The sequence below is a fragment of the Chlorocebus sabaeus genome, chromosome 22 (genome assembly GCF_047675955.1).
Source record: "Chlorocebus sabaeus isolate Y175 chromosome 22, mChlSab1.0.hap1, whole genome shotgun sequence".
Classification (NCBI taxonomy): Eukaryota; Metazoa; Chordata; class Mammalia; order Primates; family Cercopithecidae; genus Chlorocebus; species Chlorocebus sabaeus.
This window is the reverse complement of record NC_132925.1, coordinates 93,972,399-93,993,247: the sequence shown is the minus strand read 5'-3', so window position 1 is coordinate 93,993,247 and position 20,849 is coordinate 93,972,399. Positions and strand designations below refer to the sequence as shown.

General features: G+C 39.4%; 1 protein-coding gene across 3 annotated transcripts; it reads right to left on the bottom strand.

Moving 5' to 3' along the window:
• Positions 1-2,014: 2,014 nt before the first annotated feature.
• Positions 2,015-19,835, bottom strand: LZTFL1 (leucine zipper transcription factor like 1). Of its 3 annotated transcripts, none has more exons than XR_495189.3 (11): positions 19,669-19,835; positions 15,860-15,984; positions 13,518-13,712; positions 12,156-12,216; positions 10,968-11,039; positions 9,018-9,083; positions 8,858-8,935; positions 6,431-6,607; positions 5,381-5,484; positions 4,289-4,365; positions 2,015-3,073 (listed from the first exon to the last, which is right to left on the bottom strand). XR_495189.3 is itself a non-coding variant. In XM_038004061.2 (11 exons), exons 3-11 carry the CDS (start codon positions 15,934-15,936, stop codon positions 4,347-4,349), a joined length of 849 nt encoding a protein of 282 aa, XP_037859989.2. In that variant the 5' UTR covers positions 15,937-15,984; positions 16,904-16,995; positions 19,669-19,782; the 3' UTR covers positions 2,015-4,346. The 3 variants fall into 3 exon arrangements, 2 of the variants coding, with proteins under 2 accessions (XP_037859989.2, XP_007982125.3); XM_038004061.2 differs by adding an exon at positions 16,904-16,995 and having other exon boundaries at positions 2,015-4,365; positions 19,669-19,782; XM_007983934.3 differs by having other exon boundaries at positions 2,015-4,365; positions 19,669-19,834.
• Between the last annotated feature and the right edge of the window lie 1,014 nt (positions 19,836-20,849).

The following is a 20,849-nucleotide window of genomic DNA, read 5'->3' as shown; positions in this document are numbered from 1 at the left end:
CACATATGAAACTTATCATTTTAAAGTATACAATTCAGTGATCTTTAGCACAGTTGCAAAGTTGTACATCTATTACCACTATCTAATTCCAGAACATTTCACGCCCCCAAAATGAAATGCAGGACCCATTAACAGTCACTCCCCATCTACTCCCGAGTTTGCAAGCAGACAGTTCCCATGCTTGGCTTCTGGAGTCTCTTTGCCTGAGAGCATTCTCTGGTTATGAGGGTGAACTTGGTCCACATCCAGGCAGGCTGGACATAGCAAGGAATTAATACCTCAGAATCGACCCTCAACCAGTGAGGGATGGAAAGTGGTGGATAATATTCCCAGCTACTTTGTCCTTCAGTGCAATAATTCAGAGATGTTTTCCATACCATGTCTCAGAGGGTCCCCAGCAGGATTGGGTCTCAGTTGTCCATGGTGGTGACTCTTTCGATCTGTCTCAGTTCCTCAGTCTTCTGCAGGATTTCCTGAAATCACTTCCCAAATAAACTACCTGCACCCAAATCCTGGGGAAAACCTACCTAAGATTCTTTACAACAAGACTATCATGAGGTCTTTGTCAAGCACCTTGCTGAAATTCTGACATACTATATACCTCTCATGCTTTTAAAAAGACAAATGAGGCCAGGCGTGGTGGCTCACGCCTGTAATCCCAGCACTTTGGGAGGCTGAGGTGGGCAGATCACGAGGTCAGGAGATTGAGACCATCCTGGCTAACATGGTGAAACCCCGTCTCTACTAAAAATACAAAAAAATTAGCTGGGCATGGTGGCGGGTGCCTGTAGTCCCAGCTACTCGGGTGGCTGAGGCAGGAGAATGGCTTGAACCCGGGAGGTGAAGCTTGTAGTCAGCCGAGATCACGCCACTGCACTCGAGCCTGGGCAACAGAGCAAGACTCTGTCTCAAAAAAAAAAAAAAAAAAAAAAAGACAAATTAGTTTAGTCTGCCATATGTGATTTTTTTTTTTTTGAGACAGGGTCTCACTCTGTCACCCAAGCCTGGAGTGTAGTGATGTGATCATATGCTGCCATGCCCAGCTAATTTTAAAATTTTTTGTAGAGATGGGGTCTTGCGATATTGGCCAGGCTGGTTTTGACCTACTGGCCTCAAGCAATCCCCCTGCCTGGAACTCCCAAAGCGTTGTAATTACAGTCATGAGACACTGCAACTGCCCCTACCATACCTGATTTCTTACTAGGGAGATCCATGCTGGCTCCTGGTGGTTGTTTCTTTTCCAAGTGCTCATGAAAATCCATTTAATAAGCTATTAGTTAATTTGACAGTAAGCCCATTGCTATTTTACAAAACTATACAGGATTTTCCAAGTTCCATTTTGCTTTGTCTAACAGTGGTTTTTCAATCTGTAAAAGTTAAAGGATGTATTATAGGTAAAAAAGAGAGGAAGTTATACTTCATATAATGTAAGAGATTGACTACTCTTCATCAATTCATGTTCTACAATAAGCAATGACAGCGACACGCTTACTTGATGGAGGAGCTGATGACACAATGCAAAAGACACCACAGCCCCCTACAAAAGCCTCCAAATCAGTTGTCACCAACCCACTCACCTCTATTCTCTTCAAGACAGAGGTTATTACCTTTAAGTATAATATTTCCCCTTTTTCCTAAGCAGTTTTGAAAATGGTTTGGTCAAAATATTCTTGTCTAAATACTACTGTTTTGTCTAAACGTGAAATATCATTTTGCTGAAATAGCTTTTCTTTCTGGAAGACTGGCTTACATGACAATTTACGTTTTGAATATCTAGTGGCAAAGCTTTGGAACACAGGCATTTACACATAAGCAGAGGGAAATCATTAATGCCAAGTTTTTGCAACCATATATATCTAAAAGCACCAAGGGCTTAAAATTTAAGCATCTCTATAAATCTCTTTCAGTTAATCAGAATGGAAATAATTAACAGCAAAGGCTTTAGCAAATAAGATTACGCAGTCAAGGTAGGGCAGTATTTTTCTTATGCTGAGTTTTATAAGACATAAGCAAATGATCATTTAAACACTTATTTAATATAGGTTAAAAATGTAATACATAAAAGAGAAAAAATGAACACTAAAATGTCAAACAGAAGAAAACCCTTTACATTTTATTTTGGTCAACAAAATGTCTGTGCATAACTCAGCAGCAGGCCTGAATTATATTAAACCAAAGCTGCATTGTGATAGCCACCAATGTACAGACTGCCTGTCTGGCTTAGCACATTAAAAGTCTAATCAAGGCTCAAACCAACATCCTTAGAAATTCCATATATATATATATATATATGAAAAAGGCTTTCTTTCTCAGTTAAATGGGATAAATCTTAAAGTTGGAAAACTATTAAAAACAATAAAAATTTAAAACTGTATTTTGCTAAGGGTATAGAGTAAATAACAACAACAACAACAACAAAAATGACAAACCAGAAACACTAAAATGTGTTTGCATGTGAAAGAATCATCATGTTGATTTACATCAAAGAACATCATATTTGTTTATCTTAATGCTTGGCATAGTTAGGTTTTAAGGTTTAAAAAATATTTTTGAATTTATTATTAAACAATAGGAACATACTGTACAGAATATTTCAAAATTGCTATCAAGAAAACGAGTACAAATTTTACCTAGCAATATAGATTTCTTATCAACACACCTTTTTTCCTCACTGGTATCAAACTGACAAAGGTGTAGGGAGAAAGTAATTGAACGGTTTCTGAAGGACACACTAGCCCTTTAGCCAAGAGTTCTGCTTCTGAATTATATAGAACATCTTGGTCCACAGACAACGGAATGGATTTTTGGAGAGAGTGTCAATTTAGGGCTAAAGAAATACAGAGTGAGAATGAAGCCCTCAACAAAAGCTCCAAAAGGGCACAGACACTGGTAAATGACCTAAATATGGAGAGAGAGGTGAGGAGAAAATACATAGTAAATGCTGGCTTGTCATTGCATTTTCTTCTCTCCCTTCTCTGATCCATTCATCTTCTTAAGACTGCCTTCTGTGTCCTTTTGCAGGCAAATTATCTTACCCTTTAACATTTGTTTCTTCACTATTTTAACAAAAAGCCTATAAGAAAAATAATAAATTCAAGGGTATTACTAAAAGCCTGAATAAAAATAATAACAAGCCCTATGCTCCAATCAGTAAACTCGTTTCTTGGAATAAAATCTTCATTTGTGGAAGTGGAATGATGTCTCTTAGTAGACAGTGTTCATTTAGGGTGTGATACTCTTACTTTTAGAAGCAGGAAAAATTACTAAATATTAATACGTGAAAAGTAAGGACTTTCCTTCTGAGGGATTATTGCTTTATGGACTTGACTTTGTTTCTCCTTACAGTATGTCACTGCCTTACACAACTGTGGATATGATGCCCAGTTTCTAATGATTTGTCCAAAATCATCTGAGAAAACCAGCCCAATACAAATACAGTAAAACCTCTTGAAAACACAATTAATTATTATAGATCCACATAAATAAAGTCCAATCTGAAGTCTGATAGGTGATTTTATGTTGACTATGTCTTTTAAAAAGTGTTCTTTTTTTAACATAAAATGTAAAATAACATTCTGGAAACAAGTATAAATATTACATTTATTCTGAGTCCAGATACTTTCTAAACTGTAGAAGTGCAGGATGGACTTGACTTATCCATTAGTAATACAGACTCATGAAATGTTATGCTGCAAAAAACGCTGAATCTCCTCTGATAAATGGTCTTTAAGATGGAGAGACTGAGGAAGTTAACTGAATGTTCATGGTCACTGCTGTAAATTTTCCTTATAATTGGTAAATGCTACCCATAATAGATAGAATTCACATTTTCAATGAATTCATAGTTTATCATCAAATAGAGTAAATGAATTAAGATTTCATTTTTAAAAATAAAGAGACATATTTATTTGTAATAACTATCTTTTTTTGGTAATAACTATCTTTAATAATGCTATTATTTATTTTACCCATGGGGAATGCATAAGTACAAACACTGTTAGCTTCTTTAACATTTATTAAAAAGATAGACTCTTTATACTAATGCAGAAGGATAAGCCTCTTTCTTCCCACTCTAAAAATCTCTTCTTTGCTGTAAAGAATTCTCGGTGCATGCGAGCTAAGACTCTGGAGCACTCAGTAGAGAGGCATGTGGGATGACCAGACAGAATCACTAGGTTTTCTCTGTTTTCAATTAGCTGAAAATAGGAACTCTAGTTCTAAATATTAGAAGTCTAAATATTAGAAAAATAAGGAGAGGGGATATGACAAAATGCTTCAAAACACATGCCTGAGGTGAGACTGCTTGTATGTTTGTGTGTGGCAGCTTCCAGATGAAATCTTCAGTTTTAATCTTCAGGTTCATATCTGGAGATATAAATTAAGAACACAATGTCAGGATACCTTTTGTTGTTGTTATTACCAAATAAGTTTACTTGAAGCAGTGGCACTGTATTTCTCACTTCAAATTACTGCTATGATAGAAGTTGGACACATTCAACTTGGTTTTGATGGTGACTCAGAGGGGATTTTTACATCAGGTAGGAGGATAAGCCAGATCACTGCTAAGACTCCATGTCTCTATATCTGGCATTTAGACCTGCGATAACTTCGTATAATTACCTCAATCATCATATTGACAAGAATAGTTGATATGACTATATGAGTAAAGGTCTAGCAAATCTACTTCTCTAAGGACAGATCTCACCTTGAATTCCCTTTCTAGCTCTGCTCCCCTGGAACTCTGATAAAGGTAAATGTCAACTCAGTTTCCAGGCAAAACATCTGATGACCACATCTGGACCTGGAGGACTATGAATAACTATAAATACGTGGTAGGAGCCACCCCTTTAGGTTTCCCCCTGCGCGATAAGTTCTTTTAACTGGACATACCCTTAACTGGGCATCATGTGACTGCTACAAGAGATGCTAAGCCTATGTAGAACACGGACTTCTAAGCTGGCTATGACACCCATCTGCATGAATCTCACTCTCTCCAACTTAAACTGTCACTTAGGGGAACAGTAAGACCAGTTCTTGGACTGCTTAGAGTATACCACTGAGGAGAAGAGAACTGCTTAATACTGCCCTGTGAGCTTGCTGTGTTTCCTGTCTGACATCCTGCTAAGTGGATCCATTGCCAAGAGGAGCTTACTGTAGGCTTGTGTGAGTCTAAAGGCCTAGATGAACCTAAAAAGAAGCCCTGGTGGGCATTATAGATAAGGTCAGGCTGGAGCTCCTCCAGTTTCCTTAAATGAAGGCTTCTGGACTAAATGATCCAGCAACTACCACCAGCTTGACTTCTCTGGAACAAGCTTAGATTTAACAGAGAACAAACATCAATCCAGAGAGAGAAATCCAAGGTGGGATCAGTGTGGCTTACTGTGCCAGTCTTTTCCTCAGATCTTTGATTTGGTCATTCTTCTTGGTAAGAATCTCTTTCATGTTTCGATAAGCTGCCGTTTGCTGAAATTTCTTTTCTAATTCCTGCTTAGTAAAAAATGTCAGCCCATTACTAAAAAAATAGTTAAGGAAAGAGATAACAAATGTGATAAAAATATGTAGTTTTTTTTGCTTGAATTTTACTAATATTTTGCTAATGATTTTCTAATTTCCTTAAAAGACACATTTATATAAAATTAAGACTATCCAAAGTTTAAAAATATATTCTTTCAAATGAGAAGCCATAAAATAGTAACATTTTCCCAAGGACAGTGTTGGTAAATAACTCAAGGCCTGGATATGAGAAATCTATTTGAAACATTACACTAATTTTCCAGTAAAATAAGCACACTTTTTTCTGAAGTCCCAAAGTAGTGTATTTTAGCAAAAGGATTTTTAATTTAAATTTTAGTTCCCCATATTCTTTTTTCCATTTTTTATATGCACAAATTTTTAATTTCTTTATAGAGAAATTGCTATGTTGGCTAGGCTGGTCTCAAATTCCTGGCCTCAAGCAATCCTCCCATCTTGGCCTCCCAAAGTGCTGGGATTACAGGCATATTCTTAAGAGTCTAATCCCCAAAGTGAAGAATCTAGCTCTCTACATATTTTATATAAATTATGACGAAAGTATACAAATCCTTAAAAAAGAACCAGTCCCCCATCCCTCTGCAGGCTGTGGGAAGAAGGAGCAGAAGAGCAACACGGTTGGATGTAGGGCAGGATTCAAGCCACCTACAGAGGAGCATTTCACCACGCCATAGAGGGAGAGGAGATATCTTATTATCACAGATATTTTAGTACCAAAGATGGAAGAATATCAGTGCCTGGAAATGATTAATCTTTAGAACATATTGGCTAATATCTTGAGAAAAAATAATCTGAATTTGCAGCTGTCCAATGTTTATCTTAGTCACATGTATTCCTCTCTACTGTGTGCATCAGTTAATTGGACATTAACAGACAAATCCCTTAAACATGGTCTTCTGACCTTTTCAGCCATGTGCAGCTGCTCTTGAACCCTGAGTAGGTCGTGCTTGGCTGTCGCCAGATTCTCCTCCAGTGACTTCTGGTTTTCTGTCTTGTCATTAAGTGTCTTCTGAAACTCACTCTTTAAAGCAGCGACAGTGTTTTCCAAGTTACTCAAGTCTTGGGCCTTTATAAAATCCTATGAAAAATAAATGCATGCATGTAATTTCATGTTGATATTCTAAAAATAACTATTTTAGAATGGTGATTCAACATCATAGGAGATGAAAAAAATGCTGTATGTTGTGTGTGCATGTCAGCCCCCCTTGCCAGCCTAGGTAAGTGCCAGTCCCTGCAGAGTCACCAGCAGGCCAGTCCACTGTCAGCCCCGGGTGTGTGGTGTCTTGCACATAGCCGACACTCAGTAGCCGCTGAATTCCAAATACATAAAATATGATGTGTGAACTGCTGGTATTTCCATCCAAGATGTGTGTACCAGGGTTGAGATGGCAAATAGGTTTCATTTTGAAAAGCCAAGTTTAAAAAAATCCTCAAAGAAGTCTGAATTCTAAAAAATGATAGAATATAATTTATACCAAAAACTTAATAGACATACGTTTTAGTCATTATTTACAAGGAAATAATATGAGAGCCCAATTACTGATTACATGATTTTCTAAATTTTTAAGATTTTAAGTTTTTTATATTAATATGTACATTTTTGCATACTTTTGACAACTACAGCATAAGACAAGCACTGGATCTTCTCTCTTCCCGGATCTTGTTTTTGACTGGGTAAGATTCCCGACAGAAAAAACATTTGTATTGATAAGACAGTAAAATCATCTACAATTGGTTAATATGTGGATGAAGAAATACTTAGTACTTTCAGCCAGGAGCAGTAGCTCATGCCTGTAATTCCAATACTTTAGGAGGCCAAGGGAGGAGGACTGTTTGAGCCCAGGAAATTGAGACCAGCCTGTGCAACAAAGCAAGACCCCATCTCTACAAAAAATATAAAAAATTAGCTAGGCATGGTGGCACATGCCTGTGGTCCCAACCACTTGGGAGGCTGAGGTGGGAGGATCGCTTGAGCCTGTGAGGTCAAGGTTGTAGTGAGCCATGGTTGCACCACCACACTCCAGCCTGGGTGACAGAATAAGGCCCTATCTCCAAAAAAAAAAGTACTTTCAACAAAAGAAAAAAAAAATCTTTCCTCATTTTCGAAACCTGGTCTTTGAAAAAAAGATTTTATTTCATTGCAACTAATAAAAGCATGTATTCACTGGTTGTTCTTGTGTCCAAAATCTTATAGTAAAATTGGAGCAAAGCCCCAAAAAGCTTTTAAACAAATTCATCATCCAAATGTGTTCGCAATTGTTTGACTTATGAGGAATTATAAAGCTGTTCTGGAACATTCGTGTTTTTATAAATCTATTGTCCTTGGCATATAATGGTTGAAAATCATTAGCTATATAAGAAGTATCCTCCTATTTTAAAAATATCTACAGATAAAATGGTTCAATGTCTGAGATTTGCTTCAAAAAAACATGGCGGGTGGGAAGAAGAAAGAGGTACAAATGAAACCAGACTGGCCATGCATTGGTAACCACTAAATAGAATGATGAGTGCATGGGGGTTCACGATACTATTCTCTCTACTTTTGCGTATGTTTGAAATTTTTCAGAGAAAAGATTAGCAAAAGCCCAGTGAAGCAGATTTTGAGATTGTTTACCAGACATTTGCAATGAGAGTATGACCACTAGAAAAGCCAGTGCTGCACTGAATATTTACCCAAATGGTCCTGCTCATAGGAAATCATACTGTAGCATGCACACTCAACAGAAAGGCCACAGGAGACACTGTACATACAATGACTTCCCGCAGGCAGAGTGACATTCAGTCATTACATTCAGACAAGCGTGAAGAACTACAACACTAGATTTCATTGTACTCTATATTGCCGGTGGGTACAGATGCATCTGCAGATTCATAATCATTTTGTCACATTCATCAAAGGCAAACTTAAGTAATGTTCAGTATAATAAAACCCAAATATAAACCAATTAAAAACTTTTCTTCATTTCCTTTCCCCTCCACTGTAATTGGATGTCAATGTGAAAGGGGAAAACTTAAAAAAAAATAAAAAAAGAATATCATGCAGGCCAAGAAAACTGCAGGAAATGGCGAGGACATCTTGCATGCCAGGGAAACTGCAGATGTGTGAGCTATGTACTATCCCCTCTGCCCTGGAGGATACAGAGGGAAGGCCACTGGTTCTCGCCAGGCCTTTTGGGGGCAAGGATGTCCCAACACAGGAAAATAGAGGCATTCGTCTCAGGGAGTGGCAAGGGGTGGGGTACAGTGAGCAGTAACTAAGACTTAATTTTAAGTTTATAACTTCATTCTACTTAGAAAATGTGAAAAAGGTGGCTAAAACTCGTTTCACCTTTTGATTTCCTTGATCAAGCTGTAAATCTTGCAGTGCTTTTTCTAGTTTTGACTTTTCATCCAGTGCACTTGTAGCCTATAGTGAAGTTTAAACAAAACACTTTCAGTATTTAGTCTGTAGGCAGTTCAATAATTGTGTCAAAACATTTCTTAGTTACCTGTATTTCAATGGTCTTCAACCTTGACTTCAATTTCTCATTCTCTTCTTGAAGTCTTAAAATTTCCTTGTGAGTAAATTCAAGTTTTATTATATCAACCAAAATATTTTAATATTTGAAATTATTACTTGTTTCACTTAAAGATCTAATTTTAAAATTTAATTTAAATTACATAATAGCTCAAAAATGCACTACTGATATTTTGGTAATATCCCAATTTCATCCAGCCTATCAGCCTCAGTATCTGTGAGTCAGCTTTGGCTCTAAGACATCTAGTTTCTTTTCTTTCAGTTTCTCAGACACATCTTTCCTCTTTCAGTCCTCTGTTTTCAAGTCTTTTCCAAAGACCCCCTTCCCTGCTATCTCTCTCCCAGTTGGTCCTGCAAATCCTGGGTCTATTCTCTGCCTACACTGCACACTGTTGACCCTTATCCTGAGAACTCCGTCATTTCAATACCATGCTCAAGCCCACAGATGCTTCTGACTGAGTTGAGGCCAACACCTTTGCTCTTATACAGTTCAAACATTCGAATCACCTGTGTTATTTTTCACTAGGCTCCAACAAACACATCAGCCCAGTCAGACAGCACTGCACTCTGTTCCAAGTCATGCTGCCTCCTACCTGACCACTGCCTGTTCTGTTCTCCTGCCCAACACACTCATTTCTCCTTCCTCTACAATTTAATTGGTCTTCACCCTTCAAGGCCCAGCTTAGGTATTCCCTTAGCCAAGAGTCTGTTCTCACCTACTCATCCGCATACAACTGAATCTTCTCTGCTACCCAGTGTGACACCTGTAGCACACAGGAGAGGATTCTCTGGTCTCTATTTCTAGAATATCGGTTCTACCTTCCCAATAAAACTATTACATTTTTGGCCAGGCACAGTGGCTCATGCCTGTAATCCCAACGCTTTGGGAGGCTGAGGCAGGCGGATCACAAGGTCAGGAGATTGAGACCATCCTGGCTAACACGATGAAACCCCGTCTCTACTAAAATACAAAAAATTAGCCAGGCATGGTGGCGGGTGCTACTCGGAGGCTGAGGCAGAAGAATGGCGTGAACCTGGGAGGCACAGCTTGCAGTGAGCCTAGATTGCACCACTGCACTCCAGCCTGGGTGACGGAACAAGACTCTCGCAAAAAAAAAAAAAAAAAAAAAAATTACATTTTTGAGGGCAAGGGAGCATGTATTACACTGCTTTTTATCTCCAATAACATCTAGCATAATGTTGAGAATACAAGGGTCATGCAAAATAGCTGAAATCTGAAATGCTTCAAAATCAGAAACTTTCTGAGTGCTGACATGATACTCAAAGAAAATGCTCATTGGAGCATTTCAGATTTCAGATTTTTGGATTTGGGATGCTCAACTGGGGTCTGTATAATGCATATATTAAAAAATCTGAAATCCAAAACACTTCTGGTCCCAAGGATAAGGGATACTCAACCTGTGCTGATAATTTTGTTTGTTTGTTTGTTTGAGATGGAGTCTCACTCTATCGCCCAGGCTGGAGTGCAGTGGCGTGATCTCAGCTCACTGCAACCTCTGCCTCCTGGGTTCAAGTAATTCTCCTGCCTCAGCCTCCCAAGTAGCTGTGACTACAGGCGCATACCACCACACCCGGCTAATTGATAAATAATTTTTAGAAACTTAAAAACCCTTCTCCTTGTTACTGTAGATCACAAACTTTAAATGTCCATCAATAAACGCTGTCCAAAATTTCATGCTCTTCACTTTACCTTGAAAAGGTGTGATCAGGAGCTACTTCAGGCTCTCTAGAAGGTTAAGTATGCCCTCTTTTGGCCCATGGGGTACCATCAAGTAAAACTACTGTAATGGACTATTTATCCTCAGAGGACCTGAATCAAACCTTCCACTTCTGTTTCTCTACCCTAGGCAATGAGAGGACAGAATTAGAGGCTTTCCATTTCTCCAAATAATAACATTACCTTGTTTAGGAGTTCTGCTGTTCCACCTTCATTAAGTGGAGCAAGTTTTGGCTTTGTGATATCTAAGATGGGCTGAAACAAAATAAAGAAACCAAACTGAAATCACCACAGAATAAAGCATGTATAATCATTGAACACTTGCACTTTGCAAGTGGAAAATACTATATACAAACATACCCACTGGGATGTCAGTTCCATAGGTGTGGAGATTTTTGTTGGTTTCATCCTTTGTTATTCCCAGTGCCTAGGATATGTCTGTCCTACAGTGCCCAACACATGTTAGAGATAAAAATAAAACCTATCTTCCCTGTATCTTTTAAAAAATATAGATAGAAGGAAAATGAGGGAAGAAAGGAGGAAAGGAAGGAGCTCAAAGCCAGATCTGATATAGAGCCTAGCATCTAGGAACTAGAATTTTAACTTGTGGGAGTTGAAACAGTGATTTCTACATGAACCTTAGACTCTGTGAAAAACAATAATATTGATGAAGATCTAGGCAAGTATACTACAGATAAACAATAACTTGGCACAAACAATACAGTAGTTTAGTAATATGTATTAAAAATAAAATAATTCATGCCCTCTGATCCAGAAATTTCTTAGCCAGAAATATGACCCAAAGGAATAACGGGAAAGTGTTTTGCATGTGTATGTACATAGATTCATCTCAGCAGTATTTACCCAACAATGGAGTATTTACGGTGTGTCTGTGAAATGAATGGTAAACGGTCATTCCAATGAATGAGAATGATTAGAAAGAGAAGTAGATAACTACCAGTATTGTCTCCCTTTGTCAGATGAGTAAAATGAAGCTCAGCTACCTCGGATAACCTGCTCAAGGTAACACAGCCAGGAAGTCAGAGCCAGGATGTGTACCTAGGTGTGGCTGACCCTAGATAGAGCCTGTGCTCTGCATCTTCTGAGTAGAGTATTTATAAGTGGGATTGAGACTGAACTCAGGGATTACATGTATGTGTAGGCCATCACAGACAAGAGCAGTTTTTCATAGTTACTTCCAAAACATTTTTTCTTTTGCCTGAAAATATGAGAGACAATTTTTGAATTTTACTCTTGAATTGAATGCTTTTCCTTAAGAGTTCTCAGTTTTGATCTCTGAATTCTTTGAGTGACTTGAGGATTTTAAATACTGGCTATTAAGATATGGATTTAGAATGACCAAAAAGTTACCTTTTTGTTTGAAGATGTAATCTCTGCTTTTTCAAATTCTGCAACTTGTTCTAGTAATTCTCTTGAAGATGAAAGCAAAGATAAAAATTACTCGTTTAAAATAGTTTTATACCACACACAAGAGGAGTAAAATCACTGGTACCAACCCATTACATGCCAGAGAGAACAGAGCAAAGTGGACCAAACTTCACCATATCAAAAATGTTAGTTGCAAATGGTTGAGAACCTAAACCGCATGGACTCAAATGTAATCATCCACAGCACCTGGCACTTTGCACCTACTAGGTATGCAATATCTACTGCTAGAAATAAACTACAATGTTAATACAAATATGAGGGAAATTTATAGTCAACTTTGTATTCTTGAGGTGCTATGAGGAGATTGTTTTATTACATAATATGTATTGTTAGTTAGTAGGTGTTCAAAAAACACAAACTGATTCTTAATAAAGTAGCCTCAGAAAAATGAAAATAGTCCATAGTAACTACTGAAAAAGAGTATCACAAATTCCTAGGAAAGACAGATAGTGGAGCTGTGCCATCTGAAGATTTGCAAAGGCCAATGAGAAGTGACTATACACAAGCTTAAAGCGTTAACGGCAGTCAGCTTCTAAGCTTCCTAAAGCGCCCCCTTCTCAGTTTTCTCACCAGTCACCTACTGACAGTGGCAGAAGTTCAGTGATTTTCCTCCCCTGCTCACAGGTTGTCCTCAGCATTTTTCAGCACTCTGCACGTGAACTGATGTGCTGTGACTGTGCTTAGAGTAGTTCACCGGGCTTGGTGGTCAGTCCTTCCTGATTTCTGGCATGCCTTTTCTTAAAATGAGTTTCAACTTCACCAGTTTTACCATATTTTTTGAATTTGAGCTCTTGATGTCCATATTATAAGCTTTTTTTGTATTTTATATTTCCTATTTTAAAGTTAATAAATGTATACTTTTAAATTCAATTATTTAGAAAACTTCCAATGCTACTGGACTGAATTGATGGTATTTATTGTATTTGAACTGACTTTTCAACTGCCTCATAATCTTTATTTCTCAGTTGACCAATCTATAAAGACAGTTGGTAATACTGACCAAGCTAATAAAAATGCAGTAAAAAATAATTAATGATAGCCTGAAAAGCAATTTCATAAATCTCAATGGCCTTTGTAATACCTAGGAACAGTAGAAACAAAGAACTTTTAAAAGGGTGCTTAGTGGTACCCAAGAGATCACTCAGTGACTCAATGCTTTGCTGTTACCCTACCCAAATTTTCTCACACACCAGCCCCAAGAAAATATGCAGCAAAGATATTCACTAACTTTTAAGATCATGCTTGGGCCACTACTGTCACAGATGCAAGTTCAACTTTTATTACCGGTTTTCAAGTTCAGAGATGTCTGTCTGTAGCTTAAGATACCACTTCTCAGCTTGTGCAAACAGCTGTCGCAGAAGTAACACATTGGTATAGGCAGTGTTGATGAGCTCAGATTCCACCTCGCTATGAACCACAGCTTGCAATCCATTGAGAACTTCAGAGACTTCATCTATGGTGAAGGTCTCCTCCACCAGCCTGAAAAACAACCATGATCCAAAACTTATGGATAAACAACAAAAAAAATCTACAAAATACAACAAAATTAAGAAACCCACATTCATGCAATCTAAGAAATTCAAAGATTACAGTGAAAATCTCTCTGGGAACTATCTTCTTTATTAATAAACATTTAAAATAATTTAAACTCAATTAATTTTTGACATCTATTCAAATGATTAAATTGTGCACATCCTTTAATACAAGTAAATGCTCAAACACATTCCCCAAACCATCATCTACTTTTTTCTTTAACTTTTTAGTATTAAATGTCTTATTTCAAACTCCACTGAAATCAGTCTTATTACATTTAATAATTTCAAAAGTAACCTGGAAGGCATAGTCTTATTTTCTTTCTAATATTTCTCTAGCATTTTAGTAACTACATGAACTATTCACAGGTTAGTAAATGTCTATGGGAAATAAATGGTAATTATATATTGCTCCTCTTTGCATTCTTGAGACCCAAAATAATAATAATAATAATAATAATAATAATAAACTAGCTTATCTTAAAGTTCCACTGAACACTCCACAAAAATGAGTATCGTCATCAACAACAGCATTAGAAATCTACTCTAAGGGGAAGGCATGGTGGCTCACACCTATAATCCCAGCACTTTGGGAGGCAGAGGCAGGTGGATCACTTGAGGTCAGGAGTTCGAGACCAACGTGGCCAACACAGCAAAAACTCTTCTCTACTAAAAATACAAAAAATTACCTGGGTATGGTGGTACATGCCTATAATCTTAGCTACTTGGGAGGCTGAGGCAGGAGAATTGCTTGAAACCAGAAGGTGGAGGTTGCAGTGAGCCGACATTGTGCCACCGCACTCCAGCCTGGGTGACAGAGTGAGACTCCGTCTCAAAAAAAACAAAAAACAACTCCTCTCACATAGAGAATGCTTGGGTTGGAAGAGAACTTTGGTGCCATCTTCTACAATCCCCTAACTTTACAGATAGGAACACAGGTTTGAAGAGTGGAGGTGACTTGCCTATGGTCACATTGGTGGTGATAAACCCCACAATCATCTTCAACAATGGTGCTGGGCAAAGGATTCATGCCCAACAGCTGAATCCTTGAAAAAGCTTCCGTGTGTGCCTTCTAGTTTCAATGACAGTATCACAGTAACACAGTCCTCTCCTCTCCCTACCTCTACCCTCCAAAGTCCCTTCTCCCTCAGACTCTCAGCAGATGAAGGGCAACTACCCCAACCTCAGCTTTATTTTCTTCCTACTTCCAAAAAGACATCATCAAGCAAGACCCAGTTACACTAAAGCATTATCATAGTTAAACTTAATAGTATTTGTTTTATAATTCTTTAATGTTTCATCTAGCCAGCAGAATTTAGTCCTTCTCAAAAAACCAGAACATTTTTTAACAAAAATCTTTATTAAAATATTAATAATCTTTCTGTATTCTTTAATAGAACATATGTTCTTGCCAATTAAATTGTTGCTTTCATCTGCTGGGGGTTAGGAAACCAGATTACCAGATGAGTTTAATGGGCTGAATGGTCTAAGGCTGATGTTCTCTAATACTGACACACATTCATGGTTTTATGGCAGCTGGAGCTCACTTGGAGGTCTTTTTCACTTATGTCTGACATGACATTCATCTCTTGCTACAAATCAACTATGGTCCAACCATTATTATCTCATGCTAGAAATCAACTAACAATTTTGGTACTAGTCAGCATTATGATTTCCTGCTGTTTTCCTCTCTCTTAATTATTCAGTATGAAACACAGACGTGTTTTCTCACTAATTTCCACGTCTTACAGCTCTAACCATTTAATTAATAACTCAAGTAATTAAAGTTCTGGAATCTTTAATACAACCAGCCAATCATTAATCCACAAACCCTTGGCAACTTCCTGACTACCCTTCTGAAGCTCTGGCATCCTGTAATTATCACATGCATTTCTGACAATAGATTCATTGCTTCCACCACGATACAACTTCTTTTGTTTCCTGTATGCATGAGGCTTAGTATAGCTGCTGTTAGCAAATAATTGATCATGATGAATCCCAGAAATTGACTGACATCTGCTATGGCACCCCCATACTGGCTACCAGAAAGAATCCATGTTCCCATTTAGTTTGCTTAGAGTCCTCCTCTGATACCTGCTCTCCTTGAGGTCTTGGAAGCAGGAATCTACAGTTTTGAGTCTCAAGCCTCTCTTTGAACGAGCAAAACGCATATAATTAATAACTTCATTTTGATGGTGCTCATTTAGGCCCAACTCTGCCTGAAAAAGAAAGAGGTAATTTAATTGTTAGTCTTGAAGAACTGATCAAAGAGCCAAAAATGAAAATGCATAAGACATTCTGTGGTCGAGACTGCTAGATCTCCATCAAATTCTATTCTTCTCTTCTTCCTGGCTGCATGGCTGCCCAGCTAGATGACACTTCTGTGCCCTCTTTGCAATCAAGTCACTGCTGGCTACTTCTCAGTAATGAATGTTGTGGTCTAGTTCCAAAGACCTGGCCTTAAGATATGGGGTGTACCTCTGCCACTCCCTGTTTCTCTGAAACCTGGAAGAGGTGGTGACTTGACTGAATCATGCAGACAACATTAATGCCCTAGAGGCTGGGGGAGCCACGAGATGAAAGGGACCCACATCTCTACTTCATGGAGAGACACTGACCCTGTCACTGAACTGAGATGAGCAGTAAGATGGCTGTTAAGTGAGAGAGAAATAAACTTCTGTATTCTTCAAGCCACTTAACCTTACAGCAAAAAATAGCAACTCTGTTATAGCAGCTTAACCCTTACCCCACAGCTTTAACAAGTATATTTGATTTGGAAAGAACCACTAATTGGTCTGTACTTTAAACCAGATGACAGCTTAACAGATATTTAAGAGGCAAGCCCAAGGAGGTAGGGCTAGCACCCAAAGAATAGAGCAGGTCAGCAGTCAGCTAAGAGCAAGGCATCAGCCATGTTAGTTGGATTTGTAATTAAGCAGCTGATGAGCTTTACAAAGCAGTTTAGGTGGCATAAGTCTTTAAGGTCTGGAGGATAGAATGGAGACAGCAAGAGTTGAAGGGAAGCGAAAGAGAAATCTGTAAGGTAACCAAGTGCAACAGGTTACAGTCGCATATGCACCTGAGTTGTGACTAACAAGACAGATTTCTATTACGTACTAAAAGTAATTGACTACCTACCTTAGAGACAATATTATCTCTGATAGTCACACATCAATATGGGCAAGAATATCCCACAATTTAGAAATATCACAAAACAATGTCACAATTTGCTAAAAACAAAGCACAAATACAGATTCTTAATCATTATTCATTGTCTATAGTATAAATTTACACTCTTTACTCCTCAAAACCTCCCAAACTCTTTCTCTTACCCTGTTTCCCAGGATTCTACTAAATGAACACTCGACTTTAGCCACACTAGTCTGTTCATCAGTCCTGAAACATGACTTAAAATTTCCTGCCTTGACTTCCACTCATGTTACTCTGATCCTAAAGTATCTCTCTCCATTCCTATTCGAGAATCTGAATCCTACCCAGTGGTGTGATGGTAAGTATTTAACAGCAGGTTTTCTAGGTAGGGGGGGCCTGATTTGTAGCATTGCTGATTTCCATGGCATAAATACTTCCATCATGGCTGATTTCAAGCCACTAATAGAATGTCACTGAATGAAGAGGTGAGAAGAAATGCATAAAATTGGCTCTCAGCAGACAGTACACACATGCTCCACCACATCACTGAATTCCTACCCACCCTTCACGGCCTAACCTGTTTCACCTGCTCTGTGCCACCTCCCAATATGCCCTCAGTAACTCTATAGATATGCCTTCCTCTAAAAGCTAGCATATATAATCTCTGCTACTTCTTTGGTACGGTCATAGGCTGATTACTACCCTGTATTATTGATTATCTTTTTTTTCAGGTTTTGCTCCTCCAAGTAGATTGTAAACTCTATGAGGGCATGAATCATTTCTTATAATGCACAACACCTAGCATAGTGCCTTGTGCCAGCAGGTGGCCAGTTCCTGTCTGTTCATTCCTTTCCCTCCTTTCAAGGAAAGTTAAGACTGTCCTAGGATCAAGAAGGAAAAATTACTCAAACTGAGAAGGGTAAATGACAGAAAACTTCCTTTAAAATGGATTGGAATGAAGAAAGGGGGAAAAAGTGGACAGCTGAGTTCAAAAGGAAAAATAGCATCAGCCTAGGAAACGGCTATTCACAAACCTTTACTTCCACACATATATGTATCTATGTCAAACCATTAGAGAGGAAATGCAATAGGTAGATGTGTGGTATAACAGACAAAGCACTGGATTAGAAACCAGGTTTAGTTCTAGCTATGCAACTATCTACCTTGGTAACAGTCTGTTACCAAGTCACTTAACCCCAATGACATTAGTTTTACTATCTGCTAAATGAGAGGTAGATATGATGATCAGTCCTAAAATGGTTAGAAACAATGGGAGGTATCCAAGTGGGGAAGTCAGAATTTGTTTGAATTTTGTTGTAGAAATATTCTGTTAAAATAATAATAAAAAGAGCTGAAAACATATAGCAAGAAATACTGCCAGAGAATTGCCAAGCTAGTGTCTTGAAATTGTACCATAAATTGTGTATGTGTGTTTAGGTGGAAGGAGATAGAAGAGGAGTGCGTAAAGTACCAGAAATGGTTCCCTGTTCTTAACTATGCCCACAAATCCATATACAATTTAAGAGAAGTACAAGGAGGAAACTGTAAAGATAAAAATGAGCATACTTTAATAATACGTATCAGATACTGAATGCTTAATATTTTCGCAGGTACTGCGCTATTTATTTTATACGTATTATTTTATCATATTAACAGCCTTGTGTAGTTATTATCTGCAATTTACTAATGAAGAACCTGAGCCTGATTCCAAAGCCTCAGTTGTTAATTGATGGAAAGGGATGACAGAAGATAGAACAGGAAGAGATATCAATTTTTTTGTGATTTGTTTTCAACGTATTCTCTTGATATTTTAGGGAAATCAAGAGAATGAGTGGAGAGGGTCTAAACTCAAGAAGGGGAGGGAACAATCCGTTTAGTTCACAGGAGTCTTCTCAGCTCCCAGACAGCGCTTGGAACACGCTGTCTAAACAGAAATTTTGGTTGCTGAGGTATTTCAGTAGCCATTTCAGGTGGTGCTCTCAACCCTGGTTTCAACCGTTTTCCTGAACACTTCAGTGCTGTGCACTGTTCTAAGTATGACTGGTATTTAAGATGGCATGCTTATTCGCTAGAGGGATTAATGGTCTTTTTTGAGCAAGCCAAAACAAAGGAAATGTCACCCAAATTCCTCAGCTGTAAAATAGGGTTCTGGGATTCTTAAAGTCACATCCACATCAGAAAGTTGGATTTCAATCACACAGAAAGCTGGATTCGTTCTCCCTGCTCCTCTGGTTAACGTGCGCGTGTGTGTGTGCGTGTGTAAACTTGGAGCTTCTTGAAATTGAGAACTCTGAGCTTGTGTTAACGTGTGTGTGTATAAACTTGGAGCTTCTTGAAATTGAGTGAGAACCCTGCGTATGTGTTAATGTGTGTGTGTGCGTAAACCTGGAGGTTCTTGAAATTGAGTGAGAACCCTGCCCTGCACCTTAGGCCGGCAGCAGTTTCCTCTAGTTCTCTTCACCTGCCACCTAAGACTTGACTTGGCTCCGCCCCGCCCCCAGGCAAGCGAGAGAAACGAAGCGACGCGGCTGGGCTGCTGGGAAAAGGCTTCACCCAGGATTACCGCAGAAGGGCTTGGGCTGCGGTTAACCGAACCTCTCGCGCCCGGTGCAGCCTCCCTTTCTCAGGGAGGCTGAGGAGCGGCCAGACCCAACTAGGCCACGTAATCATTCCGGGCCCACCCGCTCAGTGTCTCCAGTCCCGGCAGCGCTCTCTCGTGGGCACGGTGCGGCTCCTGAGGGCCGGCTACTCACCATGGCGGCAGGCGACAGGCGGCAGGCGGCAGGCGGCAGCCTAAAGGAACGGGAGTGGCCAGGCGGTGGCCCGCCAAGTCTGGGATCGCCGAGGATAGCTGGACCACAGAAGACGGGGAGGGAGGGTAGGTTGTTTAGAAGCCTCTGGTTGCTAACGGAAACCGAGGCACGTGGACTGCAATTATGCATTTTCATTGGTCCTGAGGATCACGCGACAGGAAGTATTGCGTAACCGGTTAACTGCCACGTGCGCATTGGCTTCCAGGGCCGGAAGTCCCACCTTTTTGTGCCACGTTCACCTTTGGGAGCTGAGTGCCGTTGCAGAAGGTAACCGGAGGGCTGTGCTTCCTGGAGCTGCCTGGGGCCGCCACCGCGCTTGCGCGCTTCGGGGCATCGGCTTGTGGATTGTTGGGAAGTTCTCATCCAAAACTTCCTGTGGCTTAGGCGACCCCAAGGGTGCAATGGACATCCCAGACCTTTCAGTGGTCTCATAGGGCGCGGCCCAGACTTTTTTTTTTTCAGGAGTTCCTACCTGAGCATCAGGGTGGCTGAGACAGGCCAACAACACCAACGCCTGCAGGTTCTCAAGTAGAGCTTCAAACGACCCCTCCCTACGACTCCGCCCGTTATTATTACTGTTGTCGTTGTTGTTATTATCTTCTCTTGTATTTCTAGTTAAAAGTCTCTAGCAACCTTTTTCCATTAAAAAAAAAAAAATGCAAAAAGCATGAGTTTTCTCCAAAAGCAGTGAATTTCAAAAGGTTCCATATGCCTGGAACCACTATGGAAGCTTGTTGAGCAAATTCCCGGGCCTCATCTCCAGAAATTCTGATTCACAAGTCTAACTTGGGTCTTTGGGATCTGTGGTTTTTAACCGATGTTCCAGGAGTGATCACAGATCAGGACCACTCTTAGAAACGCTGGCTTGGAAGGACAAGAGTAGAATGAGATCTATTATTGCAAATACCAGGGACTCAGAGTCCTTCACTCAGATGATCCAGAGGTGATGTGCAGGCATTTGCCCACAGAAGGATCTCAATCCTTGGGTCAAGAACAGTAAGCAAGGTTCTCCTGTGTGTCACCTGGAGCACTCCAAGGCATGGAAGGATGGCCTGGAGGCAGTGGTGTGGGTATGCCCAACTTCACCTTTGGCTAGGCTCCCTATCCTTGGCACTGCAATG